The 18,294-nt window shown below is 50.2% G+C and overlaps 2 protein-coding genes across 2 annotated transcripts; one reads left to right on the top strand and one right to left on the bottom strand.

Moving 5' to 3' along the window:
* Window positions 1-731: 731 nt before the first annotated feature.
* On the bottom strand, window positions 732-6,370 carry Cnppd1 (cyclin Pas1/PHO80 domain containing 1). The gene is made up of 8 exons (XM_051154070.1): window positions 6,079-6,370; window positions 5,517-5,625; window positions 4,280-4,361; window positions 3,990-4,110; window positions 3,776-3,904; window positions 2,625-2,686; window positions 2,179-2,296; window positions 732-1,981 (listed from the first exon to the last, which is right to left on the bottom strand). The coding sequence occupies exons 1-8, from the start codon at window positions 6,145-6,147 to the stop codon at window positions 1,445-1,447; spliced, it is 1,227 nt and encodes a 408-aa protein (XP_051010027.1). The 5' UTR covers window positions 6,148-6,370; the 3' UTR covers window positions 732-1,444.
* A 1,148-nt stretch (window positions 6,371-7,518) lies between these two features.
* Window positions 7,519-12,891, top strand: Retreg2 (reticulophagy regulator family member 2). Its single transcript, XM_051154069.1, has 9 exons — window positions 7,519-7,796; window positions 8,038-8,144; window positions 8,883-8,913; window positions 9,252-9,387; window positions 9,574-9,658; window positions 9,913-10,056; window positions 10,194-10,288; window positions 10,740-10,875; window positions 11,447-12,891. The coding sequence occupies exons 1-9, from the start codon at window positions 7,519-7,521 to the stop codon at window positions 12,061-12,063; spliced, it is 1,629 nt and encodes a 542-aa protein (XP_051010026.1). The 3' UTR covers window positions 12,064-12,891.
* The last annotated feature ends 5,403 nt before the right edge of the window (window positions 12,892-18,294 follow it).

Below are 18,294 nucleotides of genomic sequence, written 5' to 3'. Positions count from 1 at the left end.
TCACTCTGAAGGCAGAGATATAAGTGCATAATAAGCTCCAGATCAGCCTGAACCCGGTGACACCATTTTCAAAAGTGGGCAACTCCAGCCTCAGATGAAACAGGATGCTCAAATGCATAATGGTAGTGCCCTGGGAACTGTTGACAGTACAGGAGGTTTTAAGCCCCTCAGGATAACTAGCATTGCACTGGAGCTGAATACATGCCAGTAGCATTCCCAAAGATTGTAACAAAAGATCGGCATTTCCACAATGACCCTAGTGGGCAGAAGCAACCACCAGCCCACACACCTCTAACCCTACGCCCACCCTCCCTAAATGATCTTCAGCAGTCAGCTAGCAGACCAAACACACCACTGATTGTTCTTCCATTGATGACTCAGCTCTGGCTCTTCAGCACCAGCTCCTTCCTTAAGTTACCTTGCTGGGCTTGCATTCCAGGAGCTCAACTGGATATATTTTGAAACCATAAGGATCCACAAGACTGGTACCAACGAGGCTATGCAACAACAGTCCAGGCTTTCCCAGGCCTGGGAGAGTCATCATTTGTATCCCATGGCATGCCACATCCAGCAATTTCAGGACCTCCAAGGTAGTAGCAGCAGGGATGCAGGAAAGCTCAAAACAGGAACCAATAATTACCAAACTAACAGGAAGTTCTAAAACAGCTCAGAGAAAACGCTGAGATGTTGACAGGATCGTGCATCTGACTTGGAGGCAGATGAGGGACCCTCAAAAGATAATGCAGAAGGAAAAGGCCAGGCCATGCAACTGAAACTGTTTATTGAAACTTCAGTTCTACAAAAGCATGAAAACCCCAGATACAAAGCAGTGGTGCCCAGAGAGGCCTGTGAAGAGGACACCTAGAAAGAAACCGGTAGAGTGGAAGCCTTGGAGCAAGACACTAAGGTTGGAAGACACAAGGACAAGGTTGAAGGACCCAGCAATCCTTGGCTGTGACAACTATATCCAAGGGATGAGTGTGGCGAGCGTCCATTCAGGAAGCCTTCCTTCCCTCAGCAGCTCCTATCTTGGTACCATCTGTCCCTGGTTTTCCTGACTCAGAGACATCACACAGAACCACATCAGTGCTTCCTTCCTCTCCTCATCCACATCCCACACCTCCCACCCTCACCCTTCCATCTTTGGAAGCTTCAAAGAAAAGATCGACCTCCCCAAGCTGGGGAAGGCAAAGACTTGGGTGCTTCTCTTGTGGTCACTGAGCTGAACAGTCCCAGGCACCATTGGTGTCCTGGCCTACTAGACAACCTGTGAGGTCTAGGAGAGTGAAGAACCTTGTCCTGCCCCATAACCCCTTATGCTCCTATCCAGGAGGACAGGGGACTAGCCAAGAACCCAGAGAGGTAGCAAAAATCTAAATCAAGTTTTCTTCTTCCAGGTTCTCAGGGACTCCCAATCCCTCTTAATGCATTTCTCGAACCCTACCTAACCTGGGAAAATGAAGGACTTGAGTCGGGCCAGCTCCATGACACTAAAAAGAGAACACTGTTGGGGTTGGAGGAATGGAGGGGCCAGTGGGCTCCAGAGCCAGGGTGGGGCCAGGCCATGGGTATAGTAAAAGGGGTGGGAAGGACCAATAGACACCGTACGGTTAGGCTGGTGGCAGGCACGGCAGTTTGGGGAGTTTCTCTGTAACTTCTGACAAAAAGGACATTTGTGGAAAAGAGTAGGTGGGGCAGGAGGGTCTGGGGGAGGTATCGGAGGGGGTGTCAATGGGCCCAGAAGACTGCCCCAGAGTGAAGACAGCTCTATGTTGCCTTCCTGGCAGCTGGAGACATTAGTCAGGCACTGTGGTACAGGCGAAGATATGCAGGGCTGCAAGAGGCTCTTGGAGGCCGGTGTGAGGTCAGGAGGACCTGGTGAGGGGCTGCAGGATAGCCCTAAGGACTGGTGTATTACAGCCACTGATGCCACAGCTAAGGCCACACTGCTCATATATGCCACGGCTAACAGGCAGGATAGCTGCAGGAGAGAAGATAAGGAGACAGCAGGCTGTTGACTGTCTTTAACTACTCCCCACTCCCAACCTCTCAAGCCGAAGCTCTCTGTCGCTCTTTCTGCCTCCCCTGCTCCTCCAAATATTCTGAAACTTCTGAGCCACACTCCTATGCACTCATGCAAGCCTACTCAAGCCCCTCCCCTCCATAAACCTTTCTCACCTTTACCAGCCGCTGACATAGGGAGCCCAGAGACAGCTGCCACGCTGGTTGCTCCAGCAGTACACACAGGTCTGTGTAGGTGTACCAGCCCCGCCGCCGTCCTTGCTGCTCAGCCACACTAGTAGGAAGAGACTAGGGTTAGGGACTCTCCTGCAGCTAGCCCAGGAGCATCTTTATACGTTTCAGGACCCATTAGAAGACACTAAGGAATTGGTTAAATGCACAGATCCCTTTCTACCACTGGTCCAGAAGGTAAGAGCAAGACCCAAACTTTAAATAAGCTGCTCCCACCAAAGGAGGACAGAAGAGTTAGGCAGTAAGCACTTTAAACAATTCTCTCTTTTCTCTTCTTTCTCCCAGTTACACAGATCTCATCTCTACTTCCTATGGCACTAGCCTAGGCCTCTAAATGCCTCAAACCCCTCTTATCAATTCCTGGAACTCACCAGCTCTCCAGCCAACTCAGCAACTCAAAGATCTCCCGAGGATCAGTGTAGAGACGCCAATCCTGTGTGAAAGAAGAAACAGGCATGGGCCAGGTGTTGGTGGCACACACCTTTAATCCCAGCACTCAGGAGGCAGAGACAGTTGGATCTCTGTGAGTTCGAGGCCAGCTTGGTCTACAAAGCGTGTCCAGGACAGCCGGGTCTACAAAGCATGTCCAGGACAGCCAGGGTTCCACAAAGAAACTCTGACTCAAAAAAACCAAACCAAAGAAAAAGCAAGCAAGGCAGACAAGTCCTCAGGAAGACTACTTGGGTCATCTGGTCTAAGCACACACTCAGGCACGCAGAAAAAGAGCTAAAAGCAACAACAGAAAGCTGAGAGAAGAAAGAAAGAAGAAACATAAAGACAGATGTGTAGGCTCGATTTTCTTAACACATATATTTTATTACAAACTTATTAACCGAGAGCACCTCGCTTATAACCCGACTAACCTAAACAATAGGAAAAGAAGATTAAAGAATACAGTAACAAAACCGTAAGGACATCAGTTCCGAGGAACGATTCTCCTGGCGTAATCAGCAGGATTTCTTCTGCTGGAACCTGGAGTAACCAGAACCCAGAACCCGGAACCTCAGCCAGAGCCCAGAGTCCCAAAGCCTGCCTTCAAGCAGTTCTCTCTAGGAGCGCCTCAAAGTGGAGCGATGAACAGCCAAAACTATCCTAAGTCTCCAAAGGCCCTGCCGCTTGTTTTTGGCTCACATTTATACCTCCTCTCAGCATTTGTCCAAGGATATTTTTCAGCTACTTAATAACCAATCTCCCCCAGATGGTGGTTCATTTTCCAAGGGGACAAACATCACCTGCTCTCTCACAAGTCTTTTTTTTCTCATCCCCCACTTGTGATCTAAACAAAAAAACACGTTTCTCTCTCCTTCACAGATGAGAAGCCCAGTGGTGGTGGCACAGGGTACACACCTTTAATCCCAGTGCTTGGGAGGCAGAGACAGTTGGATTTCTGAGTTCAAAGACAGCCTGGTCTACAGAGAGTTTCAGGACAGTTAGGTCTACACAGAGAAACCCTGCCTTGGAAAAAACAACAAACAAACAAATAAAACAAAAGAGAGCGAGAGAGGGGAGAAGAATCACTCACCATGGCACTCAGGAAGCCCCTTTCCAAGGCATTGAGAGTAGGCACAGCAACTCCCCCAGCAGCTCCCCATTCATCATTGAAGACCTCCTCTTCCTCCCCTTCATCATAAAGGTATTTACTGGCCACCATCTGCAGAGAAGCCAGAGGCAGGCATCAGCGGAGCTCACACCTGGGCCATGGCTCGCCACGGAGATAAAGGGAGGGGGCACCTTACCATGGAGATCAGAAACAAATCAGAAGACGACACGTGCTGCAGGTAATCTGGGTTTCGGTGCCGAAGGCGCTCAATGTATACCAGAGCCAACATCATAGCACAAGGGGAGATACAAGCCTCTCTGAGGGTGGGGTGGGGTGGGGGTGGAAAAGATCCGCAATTAAACCCAAGGGTCCCACAGCTCCTGAATTTCTCAACAGGTTCATCTCTATCTCTTTTACACTTTCTCTTTAGGAACAGGAACACCCCACATGCCCACTCACATATAGCCCCCTCAATCCCAGACTCACCGGGACACGTGGGCTACATATTTCTTCTGGAGTCGGCGAACAGGACTGGGTGCTGCCTTCTGAAGAAGCTCTACAGTAATGTCTGCAGGAGATAGGGGAGCCGAATAAGCAACCCCCCAACATGCCAGTCCCCACCAGTGTCAGGGAAGACCTAGGGCTGTAGAATCTGAGCCCCTGGGGACATGACTGTCACAGAAAACTAAAAACCAAATTCCCTAAGGATGGGAAGGCATGATGAAATATGCCTGTAATCCCCAAACTCAAGACACAGAGCCAAAGGGATTACTACAAGGCGGAGGCCAGCCTGATCTAGACAGTGAGTTCCAGGCTAGTCAGCTCTATGTGGTAAGACACTGTCTCAAACCATCAGCCCTCAGTTTTCCCACCATACCTCCCCCCTCCAAATGCTAAGTGGATAGAAATCCATTCCAAGCTTGATTCTCAGCTTTTTCCGGCAGGAAGGCTTGGTCCTGTTGAGTTCACTCATTTTTATCTTTCACCAATGTTCATCTGAGAAGTAAGTGTGCCTTGTTTACTTGAGAAACAAATATACCTAGAAAACTAAATTTCTGACCTATAAATCAAAAAGGGCAGCATAGCTGGAAAGGTGGATCAGAGGTTAAGAGCACTGACTGCTCCTCCAGAGGTCCTGAGTTCCATTCCCAGTGAGCACATGGTGGCTTACAACCATCTATAATGTGATCTAATGCCCTCCTCTGGTGTGCAGGTGTACATGCAGGCAGACAGAGTGCTATATACATAGTAAATAAATAAATATTAAAAAAAAAAAAAAAAAGCCAGGTGGTGGTGGCACACGGCTTTAATCCGAGCACTCGGGAGGCAGAGGCAGGCAGATCACTGGGAGTTCGAGGCCAGACTGATATACAAAGCGAGTCCAAGACAGCCAAGGATACACAGAGAAACTGTCTCAAAAAAACAAAAAACAAAACAAAAAGGACAGCAGAACTTGGGATATAGCTCTGTGGTAGAATGCTTGCCTAGCATACACAAAGCCCTTAAAATAAAATGATTGCGATTTATGAGCTGCTTTTACTCATGTGGGCTAAAAGAATGCAAAATATGGCCTGCAGTGTCAAACCAAGTACCAACTGAGCTAGTTATGATGAAACACAGTGCAGTTCAGAGAGCAAACCTCCAGGCATTTGGGTGAAAACACACACACACACACACACACACACACACACACACACACACACACACACACACACACCCTAACCTGCCATAGGGCTGGAGAGCTCCTCCAGGCTGCAGTCTGTCTCCAAGTCCCATCCATAATAGAGTCGCCTTCGGATTCGAGCGCTCAGTTTCTGGTGTCCTGGAAGAAACTGAAACAGGGCCAGGAGTAATGGAGGGTGAAGGTCAGGGAAGGGTTTGGTGGAAGTCCTGGCTGTACAGGGTTAACAAGTTGGCTTTGCTGCCACTGGGGCTAAATCCACCCAGCCCTGAGTTCCCAGGATCACTTGCTAATGGCAGCCTGGACCTGTCCACAGGGAGAGAAAGACTATCACCCTGCCATCACTGAGGGCTCCCAGGAGAAGACTAGAAAACTGGAAACCAGATGGACCCCAGTCTAATGACTAGTAGTACCCCTCCTATACATAACCTGAATCTTTGCCTCCCGGCCAAAGAGGCCCGGGCCTCGAGTAGGCATTGCTCACAGTAGCCGCCCACTCCTGGGCATGGCAAGTAAGAGAGCCTCCTCCCCCCCCCCCCAACCCCCGTAGTCCCTAGTCCTTCCTGGCCTCGGGAGGCGGAGGACTGGTGGACTGTGCTCTCACCGTGAAGTCTTGGAAGCCGGTGAGGGAGAAGGTACCTTCTTCATCCTGTAGGAGCCCAGCCAGGTCCATCGCGCCGCCGTCAGCCGCCACCCTGCGAAGGTGGAAGGGAAGGGAAGGAATTGTAAGTGACCCGCACAGCGGTCCTCACCCGTTGGCCCACCTGCCCACCTCTCCCGAGAGGGCCACCGCCCAGCTGCGCGCAGCCTCTCTTCCCCTCTCGGTGGCAGCCGTAGGACGCCTCTTCCTGTTCTGCGTGCGACTGGGCCTCCCGGCGCCCGACGACTCCCGCGGCGCTCACCAGGCGGAGGCGGAGTAAAAGGTACGAGGACGAGAAGTGTTCTGGGCTGGTGCCGCGTCCGCCTGGCGTTTACAAGCTGCGGGCGTGTCGCCGACGAGTCAGCGCTCCGGTCAGGAAGTGTCACCAGGCCGGCCCAACTCTGGGTCGCCGGAGCACCCGGGTCTGATTTTGGATACGGTTCCCGGGGAACCGTGACGCACCAAGGGTGAACTGGCCAGATTTTGTGGTACTGGTGCAGATATTAAAGAGACCAACACAAGGAGCAACAGGGGCGAGACGTTTCGCGGGTTTTAGTAGGGAAGACGCACTCCATCAGCAATGCACACTAAAGGCGGACAGGAAACTTACCCGTGGGAGAACTGTGGACAAGGCGGAAGGGAAATCTGTCGAACCTTTACGCCACTTAGGATTTTGAAATGGTAAAACTCGAATACATGCTGATTTTGTAGGGTTACTCCAGCAATGAAGTGAGCTCAAAAGATCTGACGCCTCAAAGTACGGTGTTAACCAAATAGGTGCGAATGTTTTATTTTCAAACACGCCTTCCACCCAATTTGCCGCTGGAAGATTTGGGGAAGAAAGAGCGCCGACGCTCGGAGGAGGAAGAAGCAACTTTTCTAAGTTGGTGAAGCTGCTCTTAAGTCATTAAAATCACGCGTCCGTGTTTGTTTATCTGCTGAAGGGAGGGGACTGGAGGCGAGAGGGTTGAGTGATAGGAATGCCTCCGCCCTTCCCGATCCGAAGTAGTAGATCCTAGCCAAGATCCTGGGCGCCTGGAGGCCCACCTCCTCCGGGCAGAGCCTCACGGGAGACACGGGGCGCCGCAGATCCCCCGGCGACCCTCACAACACCGGGAGAAGGCCACAGGCTGCACAGACTCAACGCCCGCCCCGGGTCACCGCTCCAGCAGCTATGGAATCACACCTCCGTGGGCGCAGGATCACGACAGCCCCTACCACGCACGCGCGGGCCTCCCATCCGGGCTGTTAGGTCACATCACGTGACGGCGTGCTTCGTCACGTGACTCTTGTCCGCAGGTTCTGCTCGCCTGGGCGTGCGCCCCCTTCCGCCTGACGCGCCCCCCGGCGGCGGCCGCGCAGCCCTGGCTCCTCGCGGGCTCGGGCAGCGGCTGCAGCGCGGTGATGGCGAGCGGCACCGGCGGCGGCGGTAACACCGGTGCGGGTGGCACCTCGGGGCTGGGCCTGGGCCTGGGCCTGGGGCTGAGCCTCGGCATGGGTGAGGCCACCGGCGACGCGGAGGAGGAGGCGGCCGCGGCCGAGGCAGTGGGACGCCTGGCCACGTCGCTGTGGCTGCGGCTCCGCGGCTGGGAGGCGGTGCTGGCGGCCGCACAGCGACTGCTGGTGTGGGAGAAGCCGCTGCACAGCCTGGTCACGGCAGCCACACTCAACGGCCTCTTCTGGTAACGGCCATGGAGGAGGGGGCGGGGCCGGGGCCGGGGCCGGGCTGCGCGGGAGAGCGGGGGCGGGAGGACGGGGTGCGCCCTCCCTTCCAGGGCTGTCAGCGAACCATCACCAGGTCGTCCCATTTCTTAGTCTCTTGGTGGCTTAGAGGACCATCTCCCCATCAGTGGGGCTTTCCGTCGTTTTCGATGGGTTTGCGAGCCTTCACCCACTCTTGGCTGAGATGCCTGTCTCCCAAAGGTTGTTGTCTTCGTCCTCCCTCCGGCCCATCTTCCTGCTCAGCATCTCACTTTTGACCTATTTTCTACTGGACCTCTGGCATCCTCGCTTTCTCCCCGACGTTTCAGGTGAGTTTCTTTATTCCGCATGCACAAGTGCACCTGCCTTGTGCATCACTCTACTACATAGTTAATATGCATGTTAGAGCAACTATGTATCTGGCTCTGTATGAATCACTTAGCACAGGAACGAATAAAGTGTGGCCTCCTGTGTTTGATAAAGGCAGAGTCTAAAGAAGGAGACAAAGATGGGTCTGGTAGCACAGGCCTGCTATCTCAGCCACTTAAGAGGCCGAGGCAGGGGGAGGGTACACGAGGCCTGCCCTGTTTCAAAAAAAGGATTGGAGCGGGGAGGTGGTGGCACATGTCTTTGATCCCAGCACTTATGAGGCAGAGGCAGGCGGATCGCTGTGAGTTCAAGGCCAGCCTGGTCTGCATAGTGAGCCCAGGACAGCCAAGGCTACACAGAGAAACCCTGTCTCAAAAAAAACAAAGAAAAGTGGGGGGGGGATTGGGAGTGCAGCTCAGTGGCACAGCATATGCCAGTATTTGCCCCAGGCTCAATTCTAGTACTGAAAGAAAAAAAAAAAAAAAAAAAAGACAGGTACAGAAACAATATGTTGGTGTGTAAAGGAAATGTTCTGGGCCTCGTGCAGTGCTCTCACTTCATGCCTGTAAGAGACAGGAGAATCACTGAAAATTTGAGACCAAGAATGCCAAAGAGAGGCAGCTCTTTCTGATTTGGAATCTGTTGGTGCCTCTTGCACTCTTAAATTTATTGCCTCCCCCCTTTTTTTTCCTCCATAGCACCAGCTCCTGAGGAACCACACTCTGACAGGTGAGTCAGGCCACCTTTTCAAATTGCCCAAGTGTAGTCTGTTTGCTTGTTCAGCTCAAAGAGGAGCAAGAGGCCCCGCTGTAGTGAAGGGAGTTGCAGCAAGCAGGAGAGCTTGGCCTCAGGCTTCTGTTTCTGCAGATGCTGTGTCCCCCCTCTGGTGGAGGTAGAGTGTTGGGTACCCTGGGGATTTGTTTCCCAGGACTAGCACGACCTCCTTTGTGGGAGGTGGGGTTTTCCATATCTCCAGCTTGAAGATCTCATCAGCCATCTCAAAGTGACTTGAGTGCCTTAGAAAGCTGGTTTCTGAGGCTTCCAGGGGTCATGTCATGTCTCCCCAGTGAGGGTGCGGGGTCAGGCGCCCAGCCGCACCTGCTGAGTGTGCCCGAGTTGTGCAGATACCTGGCTGAGAGCTGGCTCACCTTCCAGATTCACCTGCAAGAGCTGTTGCAATACAAGAGGCAGAATCCAGCTCAGGTAAGTCTCGTCCCGTAACGGTTCCTGGAGCCAGAGGAGTGGGAGAGGAGGGATAGGAGAAGTGTCTTTTGTAAATTTCTTGAGCTGGTTTCCATTCTTCAGCAGACGAATGGAGTGTCTTCCCAGGTGGCTGGGTGCATGGTCAAAGCCCAGTGTTTTTCATAGACCCTGTGCTCTTCTCCACAGTTCTGCGCTCGCGTCTGCTCTGGCTGTGCTGTGCTAGCTGTGCTGGGACACTATGTTCCAGGGATTATGATTTCCTACATTGTCTGTGAGTGGAGGTCATTCCCGCCCTTTCCAAAGCCCTTTCTAGTCTTCTTTCCCTGGATTGACCCAAAGGAAAGACTGCATCTTCTTTGTCGGTTACCCATCTGGGGAGGAGAGTCATAGATAGGGGGGAGCTGCTACCACTGCTTTGGGAAAGGCGCTCCTCTCTCTTGAGACCTACCTGTTCAGGGCACAGTTTGAATGCAGGCTCTTAGGAAAGTGGCCGACTGAGCTCTGAGTGGACTTTCTCACCCATAGTGCTGAGTATCTTGCTGTGGCCCCTGGTGGTTTATCATGAACTGATCCAGAGGATGTATACTCGCTTGGAGCCCTTGCTCATGCAGCTGGACTACAGCATGAAGGCAGAAGCTGATGCCTTGCACCACAAACATGACAAGAGGAGTAAGGGACAGTGAAGGCATGGGGGTGGGGGGAGCCTGTGGTTTATGTCTCATGATATGTCCTGGAATTTCCAGTTCCTTAGCCATATTTGTCGCCACCATTGTCTTTGTCATCGTTGCCTTCTCTCCTTTCTCTAGAGCGGCAAGGGAAGAATGCGCCCCCAGCAGGTGATGAGCCGCTGGCTGAAACAGAGAGTGAAAGCGAGGCAGAGTTGGCTGGCTTCTCTCCAGTGGTGAGGTCCAGGGAAGATGGGGTGTCAAATAGAAGGCTATAGAGGGAAGCTGGGTGTTGTGATGCTCGCCAGTAATCCTATTTGAGAGGTGGAAGCCAAAGGATCAAGAATTCTAGACCAGCCAAGAGGTAGTGTCACATTCCCTCAGTCCCAGCACTCAGGAAGCAGAGGCAGGTGGATCTCTCTGAGACCAGCCTGGTCTACAAAGCAGCCAAAGCTATACAGAGAAACCCTGTCTCAAAAAACAAACAAAAATGAAGACCAGCCTGGTTTTCATTATGAGTTTGAGACCAAGCTGGACTGTACAACCCTATCTCCAAAAAAAGGCAGACGGAGGGACAGAAATGCATCTTCTGTAGAGCTACCACTTCTCAAGTAGGTGGGAGCCAGAGGGCTTGAGAGTAAAGTGTTCTTGTCCCCTCCTGTTGGATTCATCCTGGTTCTCCTGCAGGTGGATGTGAAGAAAACGGCACTGGCCTTGGCTATCACAGACTCAGAGCTGTCAGATGAAGAGGCCTCTATCTTAGAGAGTGGCGGCTTCTCTGTGTCTCGGGCCACCACTCCGCAACTGACAGATGTTTCTGAGGGTATGAGCAGTCTTTTGCCCCTCTTGATCTTCCTGATACTGAACTGTTGCTGGCTGTGAGTTCCAAAAATGCTTCCTCTAACATTGATTTTCTAATTCTACCATAAGCTCCCAGTGACCTTAGCTCAACTCTCCATCCGTGTGCTTTGCTTTGCTTTGCTTAGTGGTGTGTTCGTTCTTCTATTCTTTTTAGATGTGTTTGTGTATATGTGTATTTGGCATGCATGTATGTATGTGCACACCATACACATACCTGGTGCCTGCAAAAGTCAGAAGAGGGCATCTGATCTGGAGCTGGAGTTACTGGATGGTACTGGGAATCAAACCTGGGTCCTCTCTCAAACTCTGCTTTGCTTTTTGAGAAAAGGCTCTTAGATAGCCCAGGCTTGCTTCAGACCCTTTGTAGCAGAGCATGACCTGAACTCCTGCTCCCTGCTTCCACCATCCCAGTGCTGGCGTTACAATAGCCATGTGCCACGGGGTCTGGCTCCCAAGTTATCTTCTCGAACTTACTACCTTTTGTGGCCAGTTAGAGAAGCTGGCCCATTTTTAACCCTTTATTCTCTACACAGATTTGGACCAGCAGAGCCTACCAAGTGAGCCAGAAGAGGCTCTGAGCCGAGAACTCGGGGAGGGAGAAGAGACAGAGCTAGCCCCTCCTGAAGACTTGCTAAGTGCCCCTCCAGCTCTCTCAAAGCAAGCCCTGGATACAGACGAGGAGGCTGCAGTCAAGGAAACATTACTTCAGCTCTCATCTCCTCTCCATTTTGTGAATACGCACTTCAATGGGGCAGAGTCCCCCCAGGATGGAGTGAAACTCTCTCCTGGAGGACCAGTGGAAACCCTAAGCCCAGAGGTAGTAAGTGGTGACCTAATGGCTCCACCCAGCACCCTCTCACCCCCACTTGCTGAAAGTGGTCCAGTTTCCCTCCTGTCCCCCTCTGTGCACCCCTCCCTTCCCCAGGACTTACCTCAACCCCTGGCTGCCCCTGAGGAGGAAGAAGCACTCACCACTGAGGACTTTGAGTTGCTGGACCAGGGGGAGCTGGAGCAACTGAACGCAGAGCTGGGCTTAGGACCAGAGATGCCCCCAAAACCCCCTGATGCTCTGCCTCCTCCTCCCCTGGGGCCAGACAGCTGTTCTCTAGTACAGTTAGACCAAGAGGCTCATGCAGTGCTTGAGCCATGAGCCATGGCAGGATGAGCTGCAGGCATACTAGGGCTTCCTGACTAGGCATGTCACATTTCCTCTCCCTACCACTCTGGGAGAGGCACTGTGTGGAGAAGCTGGCCGTCAGAAGGAAGCCAGCACACTGCCTGCCTGGCTGCCTGCTGTCCTGGGACCTGGTATAGTACCTGTGCCTAGGATTGGTTTTACATTTGTAAATAACTTTCCATTTGGGTTAGTGGATGTGATCAGGGCTAGGGAAGTCCTTCCGTAGCCTGCACTTGCTTCCCTGCCTCATTGCTTCTCATTCTACTGTGTCCCAAGCCCTGGTGGTCACTTTCTTTTTCTTCCTTTCCTCAGGGACCTGTGCTGCTCTGCCCTCATGTCCCACTTGGTTGTTTAGTTCAGGCACTTTATCATTTTCTCTACTGTCCCACACTCCCTTTGGCTTTATTTCCCTGCTGTGTCTGTCCTTAGCAGCGTGATCCCCACTCTGCCTACTCCTGCTTTCCCACAGGCACTGGCCGAGTTTTCGGGCAGGTTCTCATCTGAGAAGGAATAAACCTGGAGTTGTGTAAGGCCAATAGTGCTGTGCTTAGGCCACTGTGGCCCCAAACCTGCACTGCACCCTTGCCCATTTCAGCCCTCATGATGCCGGACAGTGGGTCCCATAGCACTTTGCCAGCACTGGGGTTGATGAGCATGCTCTCTTGCTCTCTAAGGTCTGAGGTGAGGGACTCCTGTCTTAGAACAAAACCTACTGGACCAGTTGAGACTCCTTGCTAGGGTCCAAAGTGGATAGTAACATCTGCATAGGTGTTAACTGGAAAAATAAAGTGTCGATTGGCTAGAACTGCTGCCTGCCTGTCTCACTGTGAGCTGCACTTTGTCCCCTCCTCATCCTTATGCCCTTTATCCCAGTACTGGCTCTCTTGGTTATTTTCCTTGGTGTAAAAGCCAGAAGCAGGATTAGCCTAACAACCCTACTTGCTCCTCATCATCTTGACTGTATGATATATAGTGAGACTTAGCATGTGTGAATAAATTACATGCAGGAGGAAATTGCCTTGTCTTCCCAATCAATGAAAACATGGAGCCATAACAACTGTTTCCTACTACGTGCCTAACCCTTTAGTACTATTTCTGAAAGTCACCTATCTACATGCTAACAACTCAATCATGATTGTACTAGGCCTACTAACCAGCAAAGAGGACTGTAAATATTTATATAAACTGGCAAAAGGCCAAGGGACTAAAAGGGTATCTAAGATTTCTTTTTGTTCGTTTGTTTTGTTTTGTTTCAAGACAATCTCTGTGTAGCCTTGGCTGTTTTGGACTCTTTGTAGACCAGGCTGGCCTTGAACTCACAGCAATCCACCTGTCTCTGCCTCTGAAGATTTCTTAAAGTATAATATGTGCTTGGCACTAAGTATTATTTTTTGGTTGGTTTGTTGTTGCTTGTTTGTTTTTGTTTTTCTTTGAGACAGGTTTCTGTGTATAGCTCTAGCTATCCTGGAACTCAGAGATTTGCCTGCCTATGCCTCCAGAATGCTGGAACTAAAGGCATGCACCACTACTGCCTGGCTGATTCTGAGTCATTTCTATATACTAATACTTCGGAGCTTTTCCCTACTTTTAAAATGAATTGTCTTATTGCTAAGCATGGTAGCTCACATTTCTAATCACAGCAGTTGGGAAGCTGAGGCAGGATGGTTGAAAGTTTCAGTCTGGTCTGGTCTACTACATGAGAAGACCCTGTCTCACAAAACCAGAAGCCCACTATAATAAAAATACTGTCAATTCTGTTTTTTAAAATACAACTTAACTTCCTGAAGGACCTCACAAGGGTCAATGAATGGAGCCATGAATCAAACCCAGTGATTGATGCCAGTAAACACAGTTAAGCTTCTGGCCAATGATGGGCACACAGGAAGACGCCGGGAGCTGAGAAAACAATCTAGCATCTTGTTATTGTGCAGAGTGGGCTCTTGGCTGTCCTTCCATCTTGGTGAACAGCTCAGAGCCAATGATTTGCTTAGTGACTTTATGTCCTCAGCCTTTACTCGCAGCTACAATGTAGCAATGCTACTTTTGACAGTGACTTCTTTGCAGGTGTGTCCTGGTGTATGCCAGATAAAGAGAATTTTCTGGGCGTTTGACATTTGAGAGAGAATCCCTGTTGATTGAGCCATTGAAGAAACATGAACTAATGCAGAGATTTCTATTTCTGAAGAGAATGCAAAATAGATCTAACCAATGAATAGGCAGATCCAAAAGGAAATAGCCTATCGAGAAAAAATTGTTTCCTTAAGCTGGGCTTGGTAGTGCACACCTTTAGTCCCAGCACTCGGGAAGCAGAGGCAGGAGGATCTCTGTGAGTTCAAGGCCAACCTGGTCTATAAAGCAAGTCTGGGACAGCCAAGACTACATAGAGAAACCCTGTCTCAAAAAAAAAAAAAAAAGTTGGCTTAACCCATTTCCTTATTTCAAACTTTGGACTGAAAACTGGAACTCTGTAGCTGGATCAAACTATTACAGTAGGTCTGCAGTCTGTCACTCCTTCACATTTACCGTACCATCCGTGGTTTCTTGCTTTACTGATGATGATTTCCACTCTTGGCCAATGAAAGGCCTGAGAAGAAAACTTCCTGAGTAAAAGAAAAATGAGCAGAAATTTAAAACTCATTATTAGGACACACACTCCCTAAGCCGAGGAAGGAAGAATGAAGGACTGGGGATAGATTAAGGCCAGTCTGAGTTCCGTAAGAACTCCTGGGCAGTGGTGTACACACCTTTAGTACCAGCACTGGGAGGCAGAGGCAGGCAGATTCTAAATTTGAGGTCAGCCTCGTCTACAGAGTTGGTTCTGGGTAGCCAGGCCTACATGCACACAAGAGGGGGAGAAGAAAAAAAAGCTCTCAAAAAATAAACTAACTGTGATCCCAACACTCAGAAAGGCAGAGGCAGACGGATCTCTGTGAGTTACCCGCCATCCTGGTCTACAAAGTCAAGTCCAGGTCAGCCAAGGCTACACAGAGAACAGCTGTCTTGAAAGAACCAAAAATAAATAAACAAACCTACCAAATGAGAAGACTTGGCTACATGTTTTATGTTCAGGAAGTGGAACAATACATTTTAGTTAACTTATGTATCCAAATAGCTAATAGTGTAACTTGTCTGCCCTAATGGAAATGTAGTCTATGTAGCTTTAGCTGGCCTGCAACTTTAAATGTAGATAAAGTTGGCCTCAAAAATGCAGAGATTGCCCGGTGTGGTGGCCCACGCCTTTAATCCCAGCACTCGGGAGGCAGAGGCAGGCGGATCGCTGTGAGTTCGAGGCCAGCCTGGTCTACAAAGTGAGTCTAGGATGGCCAAGGCTACACAGAGAAACCCTGTCTCGAAAAACCAAAAGGAAAAAAAAAAAAAAAAGCAGAGATCTGCCTGTCTCTGCCTCCCAAGGGCTAGAATTAAAAATGTGTGCAACCGCCGGGCGTGGTACGCACCCCTTTAATCCTAGCACTCGGGAGGCAGAAGCAAGTGGATCACTGTGAGTTTGAGGCCAGCCTGGTCTACAACGGGAGTCCAGGGCAGCCAAGGCTATACAGAGAAATCCTGTCTCAAAAAACCGAGAGACAGAGGGGGAGAGAGAGGGAGATTAGTCAGGCATGGTGGCACATGACTGTAATCCCAGCACTCAGGGAGCAGAGGCAGGTGGATCTCTGGGAGTTCGAGGCCAGCCTGGTCTACAAAGTGAGTCCAGGGCAGCCAGGACCACAAGAGAAACCCTGTCTCGAAAAACAAACAAAAATGAGTTGCTGAGGCTGGAAATGTGGGTAGCATTTGCCTAAAACGCACAAAGCTATGGGATGGAGCTGATGCAAGCCTAGCACTTACGATGGGGAAGCAGGAGAATCAAAAGTTTAAAGTCAGACTGGAGAGACAGCTCAGTGGTTAGAGCACTGCTGTTCTTCCAGAGAACCCAGGATTGATTCTCAGCAGTGACATGGCAGTTCAAAACTATCTGTAAGCCCATTTCTGGAAGATCTGTCACCCTCTTCTGGTCTCTGCAGTCACAGACATGCAAATCGGGAAGATATCCATATGCATAAAATAAGATTTAGGACTGCGGTGGTGGTATATGAAGAACATTTGCTTAGCATATTCAAGACTTGAATCCCAGCACCACACCAGGTGATTGTCTCTCTATAAAATAAGAAAACAAGCATGGAGACGCTAGTAAAGGACACTGTGCTCTTTCTTGCAGCAGCTGGCATTCACTGGCACTGGGATGTGAGCATGGTGGAAGAGCTCCTTTTTCTATGTATTTGGTTGTTTATTGTTTTTTCGGATAGGGTTTTACTGTGCAGCCCTGGCTGTACTGGAACTCACTTTGTAGACTGGACTGGACTAGAATTCAGAAAGATCCTCCTGCCTCTGCTTCTTGAGTGCGGAGATTAAAGGCATGTGCCACCACCGCCTGGCTCATTATAACTTTTTTGTTGGTTTGGTTTTGGAGATAGGGTTTCTCTGTGTATCCTTGGTTGTCCCAGGCTTGCTTTGTAGACCGTGCTGGCCTCGAACTCACCAAGATCTGCCTGCCTCTGCCTCCCAAGTGCTGGGATTACAGGTGTGTGCCACCACGTCCAACTATAACATTTTAAAACAAGTATATTCTATACCTTGGCTCATGTTCACTCCTCTGCATCTCTGATGTGTACACACACACACACACACACACACACACACACACACACACACCAAGGCTTGTGTCCTTAGTGCTCAACTTCTAGTTAGCAGGAGATTGAAGAGAGGTTACATCGTAAGTCTGCTTGCTTTGTGAATAGGTAAATCCATTGATGACATCATAGCCAAATAGGCTATGGGATAAAACTGAGTCGGAGGATTATGTCACAGAGGGATATGCCTTTGAAGGGCATATGCTCACCCTGAACTTGTCCTCACTCTTTTCTGCTTCACCTGGGGAGAGGTGAGCAGCTTTACTTCATCCTGTCTTTTTTCTTTTTTTTTCCGAGACAAGGTTTCTCTGTGTAGCCTTGGCTGTCCTAGACTCCCTTTGTAGACCAGGCTGACCTCGAACTCACAGCGATCCACCTGCCTCTGCCTCCCAAGTGCTGGGATTAAAGGCGTGCGCTACCACGCCCGGCTTCATCCTGTCTTCTTTACCATGAGACTCTGTCTTAAAACAGGCCCAGAGCGCCAGGTGTGGTGGCATGCGCATATAATCCCAGCATGCAGGGAGGCAGAGGCGGGTGGACCTCTGTGAGTTTGACGCTAGCCTGCTCTACAAAAGGAGTCCAGGACAGCCAAGGCTACACAAAGAAACACTGTTTCAAAAAACAAAAAACCAAAACCAACAAATTAATCCACTGGGCCTGTCAATCATCTGGCAGGAGTCCACACCATGAAATCTAATTCACCTGAACACATGCTGAGGCTATAGGAATAATAATCTCTCTCTGCCCCCTCCCCCCCACACAGTTATTCACCGAAGCCTAGGTATACTTTCCAAAGGCTGTTGTTGCTTTCTCTTTCTCTGTAGCCACCCATTCCTTCTGCCATGGGCTACTTGCCCACCTCTATTATAGAAGTTAGAGCTGTCTCTTTTCTATCTCCCTCTTCTAGGCAGATGTTGAGGTTGATAGCTTGCCTGCCTGTTGTTCTTATCTCAAATTAAAATTAAATTGCCCTTAGCCTTCTGAGTCTGTTGTTTTAATTCAATTATTATTTGTGTGTCTGCATGCGTGTGTGCATGTGTGTGTGTGTGTGTGTGTGTCTGTGTGTCTGTGTGTGTGTACCTGGGTGTGTGTAAGTGCACCATGTGCATGCAGGTGCCTATGGATGTCAGAAAAGGGTATCAGATTCTCTGGAACTTGAGTTGCAGCCATTTGTGAACTGACCAATATGGGTTCTGGGAACCAAACTTGGGTCCTCTGGATGAACACTAAATGCTTATAACTGCCAAGCCATCTCTTCAGGTCCCCAGGTCAACATTTTGTTAGAAACCTTCAGGGCAATATCCACAAATCTTCAAGCTAGAGCTCTCTGGAGAAAACCTGTAGTTTCCAGGTTGGTGCATTGGCCTGGGTCCAGGAGAAGAAAGGCTGCAGTGCCTCCTGCCTACACTAACTCAGCAGATGGGCCTTCTACTTTACTCTGCAGAGAACAGGCCTCCTGTTTTTTCTCAGGGTAGGAGGATGCAACCACCTGACTGGCCAGATTAGGAGGGAGTCT

This window comes from Acomys russatus, chromosome 12, assembly GCF_903995435.1.
Source record: "Acomys russatus chromosome 12, mAcoRus1.1, whole genome shotgun sequence".
Classification (NCBI taxonomy): domain Eukaryota; kingdom Metazoa; phylum Chordata; class Mammalia; order Rodentia; family Muridae; genus Acomys; species Acomys russatus.
Note: the sequence above shows the minus strand (reverse complement) of the source record. Positions and strands in the feature narration are given on the sequence as shown.

What these genes read in the sequence shown, in the direction of transcription:
- Cnppd1 (XM_051154070.1), bottom strand. Translation starts at nt 6,147, where the DNA reads ATGGACCTGGCTGGGCTCCTACAGGATGAAGAAGGTACCTTCTCCCTC. An exon ending in TATGTAGCCCACGTGTCCCG is followed by an intron (nt 4,111 to 4,279) that starts GTGAGTCTGGGA and finishes CCCCACCCTCAG; the next exon opens with AGAGGCTTGTATCTCCCCTT. An exon ending in TATGTCAGCGGCTGGTAAAG is followed by an intron (nt 1,982 to 2,178) that starts GTGAGAAAGGTT and finishes TCTCTCCTGCAG; the next exon opens with CTATCCTGCCTGTTAGCCGT.
- Retreg2 (XM_051154069.1), top strand. Translation starts at nt 7,519, where the DNA reads ATGGCGAGCGGCACCGGCGGCGGCGGTAACACCGGTGCGGGTGGCACC. An exon ending in AGAGGCAGAATCCAGCTCAG is followed by an intron (nt 9,388 to 9,573) that starts GTAAGTCTCGTC and finishes TCTTCTCCACAG; the next exon opens with TTCTGCGCTCGCGTCTGCTC. An exon ending in TATGATTTCCTACATTGTCT is followed by an intron (nt 9,659 to 9,912) that starts GTGAGTGGAGGT and finishes TCTCACCCATAG; the next exon opens with TGCTGAGTATCTTGCTGTGG.